This window comes from Rhinopithecus bieti, unplaced genomic scaffold (assembly GCF_001698545.2).
Source record: "Rhinopithecus bieti isolate Rb0 unplaced genomic scaffold, ASM169854v2 scaffold_51734, whole genome shotgun sequence".
NCBI lineage: Eukaryota > Metazoa > Chordata > Mammalia > Primates > Cercopithecidae > Rhinopithecus > Rhinopithecus bieti.
In genome coordinates, this window is record NW_016820683.1 from 22,572 (window position 1) to 32,234 (window position 9,663).

The 9,663-nt window shown below is 52.3% G+C and overlaps 1 protein-coding gene across 4 annotated transcripts; it reads left to right on the forward strand.

Annotated features, from left to right (window-relative positions):
* The first annotated feature begins 1,411 nt into the window (after window positions 1–1,411).
* On the forward strand, window positions 1,412–8,432 carry APOBEC3H (apolipoprotein B mRNA editing enzyme catalytic subunit 3H). 4 transcript variants are annotated; one of them, XM_017859887.1, is made up of 5 exons: window positions 1,412–1,513; window positions 4,438–4,594; window positions 5,407–5,674; window positions 5,915–6,039; window positions 8,041–8,432. In XM_017859887.1, the coding sequence occupies exons 2-5, from the start codon at window positions 4,445–4,447 to the stop codon at window positions 8,131–8,133; spliced, it is 636 nt and encodes a 211-aa protein (XP_017715376.1). In that variant the 5' UTR covers window positions 1,412–1,513; window positions 4,438–4,444; the 3' UTR covers window positions 8,134–8,432. The 4 variants fall into 4 exon arrangements, with proteins under 4 accessions (XP_017715376.1, XP_017715377.1, XP_017715374.1 ...); XM_017859888.1 differs by having other exon boundaries at window positions 8,044–8,432; XM_017859885.1 differs by lacking the exon at window positions 1,412–1,513 and adding an exon at window positions 1,749–1,925.
* The last annotated feature ends 1,231 nt before the right edge of the window (window positions 8,433–9,663 follow it).

Sequence of the window (9,663 nt, forward strand, 5' to 3'; positions counted from 1 at the left end):
TGCCTCAGCCTCCCGAAGTGCTGGGATTACAGGCATGAGCCACGGCACCTGACCTGGCTCTTTGGTGTTTATGATCTGAAGGGTGTTGGTTGATATGCATGAAGATGAGAACACGGGTTCCAGGATGCAAATGCGAAGTCCAGGTCCTTCATCTCTGACCTGGGAGGCCCTTTAGGAGCAGTAAGTCCCCTTCCTCATGTCTCCTCTCCTCCTCTTTCCATGGAGCAATGAAGAACCTCAAAGCAGGTAGCTGTGGGGGAGGAGGGACACAGGAAGCCCTGGCCAGCCCTCCAGCTCTGCTGTTGATTTGCTGTGTGACCTGGGGACAGTATCTTAGCCTCTCTGTGCTTGGGACCTCCTCTGACTGTCAGGATCACCGTCCTCCCCTCCCAGTGCTATCTCGGGACTGGGCTAGGTAATGGGCACTGGATCCGCTGGAGATGCAGTCCTGAGCCCTGACCCCAGTGCTCATTTCACATCAGGCTCAGGGTCCTGCCAGGAGGCTGAATGACAAAGGTCAGTGGGGTGGTGGGGAGGGGGATGCAGCCTGCCCTGCCCACCAGGGGAGTGACATCTGGCCTGTGGTCTCAGCCCTGGTCTGGATCCCTGTTCCTCTCTGTGGCTTCTATTCCTTTCGTTTATTATACTTTATTTTATTTTTTGAGACGGAGTCTCGCTCTTATTGCCCAGGCTGGAGTGCAGTTGCCCAGGTTGGTCTCGAACTCCTGACCTCGGGTGATCCACCTGCCTCAGCCTCCCAAAGTGCTGGGATAACAGGCACCATGACCAGCCATCAATTCCTTCCTTCCTTCCCTCCTTCCTGCCTCCCTCCCTCCTTCCTCCCTCCCTCCCTCCTTCCCTCCCTCCCTCCCTTCCTTCCTTCCTTCCTTTCTCTCTCTTTTTTTTTTCAGTGTCTCGTTCTGTCACCAGGCTGGAGTGCAGTGGTGCAATCTCGGCTCACTGCAACCTCTGCCTCCCAGGTTCAAGTGATTTCCTTGCCTCAGCCTCCCAAGTAGCTGGAACTACAGGCGCCCATCACCACGCCTGGCTAATTTTTTGTATTTTAGTAGAGACGGGGTTTCACCATGTTGGCCAGGATGGTCTTCATCTCCTTACCTCGTGATTTGCCCACCTCAGCCTCCCAAATGTTGGGATTACAGGTGTGAGCCACTGCATCCAGCCTTTGTTCCTTTGTAAACTGTACCTGGGGAGGGAGTTGGGTCTGGCTGTACCTGGGGAGGGAATTGGGGATGGGAGGATGGGAGGTGAGGCATCTCCATCAGACTTCCCCTGCCAAGCCTGAGGAACGTAGGGAAAGGAAGGAGCCTGAGGGATCTGAAGCACCCAGGGCCCTCCCACTCCAGTCCCCAAAAAAGGGAGAGGGTGGAGCCACCCTCATCAAGCCCTGGGAGGTGACTTTTGGAGAGCTGCCTGGAAACAAAAGTGAAACTTAGTGTCCCAGACAAGCAGGGGCAAGCCTGCTAAGGAAGCTGTGGCCAGAAGCACAGATCAGGTACCGCTGCCCACTCTGTCCACTGGGTCCTCTGCTGCCCCTTCCTGCCTGGCAGCCCTTCTGGGCCTCAGCCCTGGCCTCCCGCTGCCCCAATCCCATCCCTGGGCTCCTTCCCCTCTGACTCTTCCCCTCTGACTCCCCTGCCGACCCCCCTCCCACCCAAGCTCTTTGCCCTGCTGTGTGGTCGCCCCACTGCTGCTTCTGAATGGGCTGCCTCCCCCAACTGCCCCAGTCCAGGTCCCCGGCTGAGACTCTCCCCTAAAAGTCATGGTTGGGCTGATGCTCCCCACCTTGGGAGGATGCTCCCTCTGTGTGCTTCCTGCCATTCCTGGGTTCTGAAACTGGGAGAACTGAACTAAAGGATGACAGGAGCAATCTGGAATTTTGTTCACAGCGCTTTGATGAACTTTCTGTAAGATTTACTTTGTTTCAATACAGAGTCTTAGGAGAAGGTGTGGGGGGGGAATGGTCTCTGAAGCACAAGGTAAATCTTGTCTTCCAAGGATGTCTCCACTACGGGCAGAGGAGGATGCAGATGACCCCGAACACACGCTCCTCCTCACAATCAGCATTCACCATTTATAATGACACCAGTAACATGGAATATAGGGAAAAACTTAATGATCAGGAGAAATGCTTTTATTTTAAAATTTAGTAAGAAGAGAGCCTGATCCCCAACGGCTCCCTCCTGCAGGGCCCCATGATGCAGAGGCTGGACAGGGCTGGCCTGGAAAGGGGCCCCAGCTCCATCTGTCCCCAGCTCTGTGGCCTGGGCGGGTTACCCCGCCTCTCTGAGCCTCTAGCCCCTCCTCTGTAAGATGGGAATGGCCCCTGCAACCCTAGGGCAGCATCACATGAGTTCAGACTCTCTCAGCACTTAGAAGAGGGCCTGGGCCTGGGGGATGGAGGTGCTACTCTGATTTTTTTTTTTTTTTTTGAGACGGAATCTCTGTCTGTCTCCCAGGCTGGAGTGCGATCTCAGCTCACCACAAGCTCCGCCTCCCGAGTTCACCCCATTCTCCTGCCTGGCCAGGCACAATGGCTCATGCCTGTAATCCCAACACTTTGCGAAGCTGAGAGAGGAGAATCATCACTAGAGGCCGGGAGTTCCAAACCAGCCTGGTCAACATAGGGAGACTCCTTATCTACTAAAACTAAAAAAAAAAAAAAAAAAAAAAAATGAATAGTAAAATGCCAGGAATTAACTAAACTGAAATAGTAAGAGCTCTTATTTTGAAGTGGAGAATTTTATTCACTTTTCTTATTTTTAATGGGTTGGAGGATGGGTGGCAGAAATACTGCGAGGATGGGGGATCTGTCCCCGGAAAGACCAGGGCTGGGGCCCCGAGCTGGGAGAGGTCACCCTGGCCCTGCTGCCCCTGCCAGCATCTTCTCTTCCCCTCTCCTCCTGCTTGGGAAAGCTGCAGAAATTCTCAGGATTTGGAGGCTTGAAATGCTCAGGGGTTTTCCAGAAAGCAGAATAGAAAGTAGAAGGGCAATGACCAATCAGAGAGGCCAAAGAAAGGGAGCTCAGGCCCTCAGGGAGACAGCATGGGTCACAATCCTGGCCGGGCGCGGTGGCTGACGCCTATAATCCCAGCACTTTGGAAGGCCGAGGTGGGTGGATCACCTGAGGTCAAAGGAGTTCAAGACCAGCCTGGCCAACATGGTAAAACTCCATCTCTACAAAAATACAAAAACTAGCCGGGCATGAAGGAGGGTGCCTGTAATCCCAGCTCCTTGGGAGGTTGAGGTGGGAGAATTGCTTGAACTGGGTAGGTAGAGGTTGCAGTGGGCCGAGATTGCACCATTGCACTCCAGCCTGGATGACAGAGTGAGACTCTGTCTCAAAAATAAATAAATAAAATGAAATAAAATAAAAGCAAAATCCAAAATTGAATCCTCTGTAGAATGTAATCACAATTCAGGAGAGCAAAATCGATGTAACTCCTTCAGCCAAAAATCTGTCACAACGCTCCCTTGGTGACAACAGCTTTTCCTGTTCACGCAACTCTGTGTTTGTGCAGACAAAATTGTGAAACACACCTAAGCAAAGAGCATAGTGTTAGAGGAAGCTCTAGTCTCCACTCCATCACTCCCCAAGAAGAAGGGTTCTGGTATTGGACATGTAGGGGTCGAGAGGCTTGTGGACCTCAAGGAGGGGGTGTCCAACTGCAGCTGGAAAGAGGGATCTGGGACTCAGGCGAGAGGCGTGTGAGCAGCTCAGAGAAGGTCTGAGCTCAGCGGAGCCAGAAAGGCACACCCACAGTTCTCAGGCAGGGGATCCCCACCCAACCCAGGCAGAATAGTGATGAGGTCAGGGCAGTCCCATGCAAAGAGCCTCAGCTGTGGGCAGCAGCGGGTGCCCTCCCAGGTGGGAGGATGGGAAGTAGCAGACAAGGTGCGAGGGAGCACTCCCCTCCTTCTGCCCTCCTGCCAGTCCTTCCTCCCCCTCCTCCACTGCAGTCCTCCTGGCCAACAACTAAAGGGGAGACCCTCCCTCACCAAGGAGAGGGGTCCAAGTGAACAGAAAGAGTTGGGTTTGGCTGGCCACAGTGGCTCACGCGTGTAATCCCAACACTTTGGGAGACCAAGGTGGGTGGATCACCTGAGTTCAGGAGTTCGAGACCAGCCTGGTCAACATAGTAAAACCCAGTATCTACTAAAAATACAAAAATTAGCTGGGTGTGGTGGCGGGCATCTCTAATCCCAGCTACTTGGGAGGCTGAGGCAGGGGAATCACTTGAACTTGGAAGGCGGTGGTTGTAGTGAGCCAAGATCGCGCCACTGCACTCCCGCCTGGGCGACAGAGGGAGACTCCGTCTCAGAAAACAAAAAAGAGTTGGGTTTGAAAAGTGGCTTGAGCCTGGGGTGACTCCAGATGACGCTCCCTTCATCTTTGGTTTTCCCTTTCTGTTGCACAGAAACGCGATGGCTCTGCTAACAGCCGAAACATTCAGCTTACAGTTTAACAACAAGCGCTGTGTCAGCAAGCCTTACTACCCGAGGAAGGCCCTCTTGTGTTACCAGCTGACGCGGCAGAATGGCTCCACGCCTACCAGAGGCTACTTAAAAAACAAGGTGCCGCACGGGCTCTCTGGGCACAGGCCCGGCAGGGGCTAAACCCATCTGATGTGTGCAGAAAGTACATGAAATGCCTGCCTACAAATTTCTCAATTGCTGATTTAACACCCTCTGTGTCTTCCTAACCCTCGGTCCCTGCCTGGGTTTTGGCTTAGATGGGTCTGAGTGGCCCAGCTTCCCTAGGACGCTCCCCATTCCTTCCCGTCCCCGGGCCTCCGAAGAAGTCATCCCTTGTGTAGAATCCTTTCTGTGGAATCCCTTCTGTAGAATGTTCCTTCTGCTCCTCTCATTTACTCATTCTCCCGATCTCAGCTCAGTTACTACTTCGGGGAAGCCGAGGTGCCCTGCCACGGTCTGAGTGCAACTCCGTCACATCCCTGCCCTCCGCTCTATTGCCAGCCCGGACCCACCCTGCCTCCCCGCCCCCCGCCCCGGCTCTCACCTGCTGTTTAGGATCATCCCAGGTTGGACACAGCCTCCTAGGCGGGTGTCCAAAGGCAAGGTCCACAAAGCTTCGGGACTGGGGCGTGGAGGTGTTGTCTCTTCCTCTGGACACTGGGATCTTTGTCCAATTTAGAGAAAGCTGTGGAAGCCTCGGGACAGATGAATTAACACACGGGTGCGTGAGTGCAGGACTGTACAAATCAAGGAAGGCAGGAAGCGGGTGCTTGCTCTGTGTTAGTCAGGGCCACGCACTAGAAAGTTCACCAGACAGACCCCTCCGCACCCCCTCCCCGACCCTGTCCCGCCCCCCCCCCAGTCACGTGACTCCTGGCCTCTCTATTCTCACCTCCCGGGACCCTCCCCAGAAAAAGCACCATGCAGAAATTCGCTTTATTAAGAAGATCGAGTCTATGGGACTGGACGAAACCCAGTGCTACCAAGTCACCTGTTACCTCACGTGGAGCCCCTGCCCCTCCTGTGCCGGGGAGCTGGTTGACTTCATCAAGGCTCACCACCATCTGACCCTGCGCATCTTCGCCTCCCGCCTGTACTACCACTGGCTCGGGCACTATCAGGAGGGGCTGCTGCTTCTGTGTGGATCCCAGGTCCCGGTGGAGGTCATGGGCCTCCGAGGTAGGCAAGAGGCTTTGCAGCTCCAAGAGAGCAAACCCCCGGGGACGCAGGTTTGGCGACAGGCGGGGGGGCGNGATTGTGGGTCGGGGGAGGCCCAAGATCCGACACCACCCAGGAGGGAGAATTCCCCGGACAGAGCAATGTCCAGGGAGAGGAAGGGAAGAGGGGAAAGGAAGCAAGAGTTCCTGGCGCTGCAGCTGCTGCCCCTGGGGCCTGTCTGGTTTCCCTCTTCGATCTCAGAGTTTACTGACTGCTGGGAAAACTTTGTGGACCACGAGGAACCGCCTTCCTTCAACCCCTCTGAGAAGTTAGAGGAGCTAGATAAAAACAGCCGAGCCATAAAGCGACGGCTTGAAAGCATAAAGGTGAGGAGTTGCCCTGCCTGCTGCCCCCCGCCTCCTCACCGCCTGCTGCCCCCCGCCTCCTCACCGCCTGCTGCCCCCCACCTCCTCACCGCCTGCTACAGCCCCGCACCCCCTCACACCTCTGCCCACTGCACTTACCCCTACCTTTTTTTTTTTCTTTTCTTTTTTGAGACAGGGTCTCACTTTGTCACCCAGGCAGGAGTGCAGTGGCACGATCTCGGCTCACTGCAACCTCCGCCTCCCGGGTTCAAGTGATTCTCGTGCTTCAGCCTCCCAAGTAGCTGGGACTACAGGCACCCGCCACCACACCCAGCTAATTTTTGCGTTTTTAGTAGAGACAGGGTTTTACCATATTGCCCAGGCTGGCCTTGAACTCTTGGCTTCAAGTGATCTGCCCGCCTTGGCCTCCCAAAGTGCTGGGATTACAGGTGTGAGCCACCATGCCCGGCCCCACTGCCTGTTTTTTTTGGGGGAGTTCTCCTCTCGCACCAGGGGCTCCCTCTTGTTCTTTTAGATTCCAGGGGTACATGTGCAGGGTTGTTACATAGATATATTGTGTGATGCTGAGGTTTGAGTCCCCCAGTCTACTGGCACATAGCACCCAATAGGTAGTTTTTCAACCCTGGTCTCCCTCCCACCCTCCCTTCTTTTGGAGTCTCCAGTGTCTATTATTTCCATCTTTATGTCCATGTGTACCCCTCACCATATACAAAAATTAACTCAGCCGGGCGCAGTGACTCACGCCTGTAATCCAAGCACTGGGAGGCTGAGGCAGGCGGATCAAGAGGTCAGGAGTTTGAGACTAGTCTAGCCAACATGGTGAAACCCCATCTCTGCGCCTGTAATCCCAGCTACTCTGGAGGCTGAAGCAGGAGAACTGCTTGAACCCGGGAGGTGGGAGGTTGCAGTGAGCCCAGATCACGCCACTGCACTCCAGCCTGGGCAACAGAGCAAGACTCTGTCATGAAAGAAAAAAAAAAATTAACTCAAGATGTGCTGGGCATGATGACTCACGCCTGTAATCCCAGCACTTCAGGAGGCCAAGGCAGGTGGATCGCTTGAGCCCGAGAGTTCAAGACCAGCCTGGGCAACATGGCAAATCCCCATCTCTACAAAAAATACAAAAATCAGCCAGGCATGGTGGCATGTGCCCATGGTCCCAGCCATTTGGGAGAGTGAAGTGGGAGATTGCATGGGTTCAGGGAGGCGAAGGCTGTAGTGAGCTGAGATCGTGCCACTGCACTCCAGCCTGGGCAACAGAGTGAGGCTTTGCTTAAAAAAATAATAATAACCTGGGCTGGGCACCGTGGCTCACGCCTGTAATCCCAGCACTTTGGGAGGCTGAGGCAGGTGAATCACGAGGTCAGGAGATCGAGACCATCCTGACTAACACGGTGAAACCCCGTCTCTACTAAAACTACAAAAAATTAGCAGGGTGTGGTGGTGGGCACCTGTAGTCCCAGCTACTCAGGAGATTGAGGCAGGAGAATGGTGTGAACCCAGGAGGCGGAGCTTGCAGTGAGCCGAGATTGTGCCACTGCACTCCAGCCTGGGCGACAGAGCAAGACTCTGCCTCAAAAATAATAATAATAATAATAACAATAATAACTCAAGATGAATTAAAGACTTTAATGTAAGACCTCAAACTACAAAACTCTTAGAACAAAACCTGGGAAATATGAAATTCTCTACTGGACACTGGTCTATGCAAACAATTTATGATTAAATTCTGAAAAGCAAATGCAACCAAAACAGAAATTGACAATTGAGATCTAATTAAATGGAGCTCCTGCACAGCAAAAGAAACTATCAACAGAGTCAACAGACAATCTCCCTTTTCTAAGGAGCTCTTGTCACCTCCCTGTTTTTCTCCAGGCCTTCTTGGCCCTTCTGGTGCCAGTTCTTTTCTCTTCCTGACGATCTCATCCTCACCTCTCCCTCCCTTCCTCCCTGTGATGTCTCACCAGTTGATACCTCCTAATTTCTCTCTTTCCATCTCAGCAGTCCCGGAGTGTGGATGTTTTAGAGAATGGCTTAAGAAGTTTGCAGCTTGGACCCGTAACCCCCTCATCATCAAGACGCAACTCAAGATGACTTTCCCTGGGGCATGTCAGTTGCCTCATAGCCTGCCGGTCCTGTGGGCAAGCACCAAGCTCCACAGTGCCGGTTCCTTGCCCCAAACCTGGCCTCATCCAAGTACAGAAGACCTTTCTTTCCTCCTTTTTCCATATTGCTTTTCTGTTCTAAGTGGGTTAATAATTTTACAATTGAAAAAATAAAGATAATTTTAAAGTCTGTAAATCCGGCCAGATACGGTGGCTCATGCCTGTAATCCTAGCACTTTGGGAGACTGAGGTGCTCAGCCAATAAATTTCAATTGTTTATGAATCACCCAGTCTGTGGTATTTTGTTATAGGACATATGGACTAAGATACTGAGTTAAGGCAGGGTGCAGTGGCTCATGCCTATAATCCCAGCACTTTGGGAGGCTGAGGTGGGTGGATCACGTGAGGTCAGGAGTTTGAGACCAGCCTGACCAACATTGCAAAAACCCATCTCTACTAAGAATACAAAAAATAGCCAGGTGTAGTGGCACGCGCCTGTAATCCCAGCTACTTGGGAGGCTGAGGCAGGAGAATCACTTGAACCTAGGAGGTGAGGGTTGCAGTGAGCCAAGATCATGCCACTGCACTCCAGCCTGGGCAAGCAAGTGAGACTCCATCTCAAAAAAGAAAAAGAAAAAGAAAAAAAGGCCAGGCACGGTGGCTCACCAAAATGCTGTAATACCAGCATTTTGGGAGGCTGAGGTGGGTGGATCACCTGAGTTTGGGAGTTTGAGACCAGCTTGGCCAACATGGAGAAATCCCGTCTCTACTAAAAATACAAAATTAGCCTGGTGTGGTGGTGGTCGCCTGTAGTCCCAGCTACTTGGGAGGCTGAGGCAGGAGAATCACTTGAACCTGGGAGGTGGAGGTTGCAGTGAGCTGAGATAGCGCCATTGGACTCCAGCCTGGGTAACAAGAGCAAAACTCCATCTCAAAAAAAAAAAAAAAAAAAATGAAAAAAGGATTTTATTCTACAGCACCAAAAAAATAAAAATAAAAAACAAACAACAACAATGCTCTATTGAGAGATTCCCTGTTGAGTCTAGAATCACTGCATTATTTTATAGTCCAGGTAACCTCTGTCCCTTCTCAGTATCTGTGTTCAAATAAATAAGGTCAAACTCTATGGAGCAGAGGTGCCCATAAAATTGATTGAAAAAAGCAAAAAACAGCCAGGTGCCGTGGCTCACGCCTGTAATCCCAACACTTTGGGAGGACGATGTGGGCAGATCACAAGATCAGGAGTTCGAGGCCAGCATGGCCAATATGGTGAAATCCCGCTCTACTAAAAATACAAAAAAAATTACCCAGATGTAATGGTGGACGCCTGTAATCCCAGCTGCTCAGGAGGCTGAGGCAGGAGAATTGCTTGAACCTGGGAGGCGGAGGTTGCAGTGAGCCGAGATCACGCCACTGCACTCCAGCCTGGGCAACAGAGACTCTGTCTCAAAATAAAATAAAATAAAATAAAATAAAACAAATAAAAACTATAACTATTTAAAGTCATTTCCACAGTTAA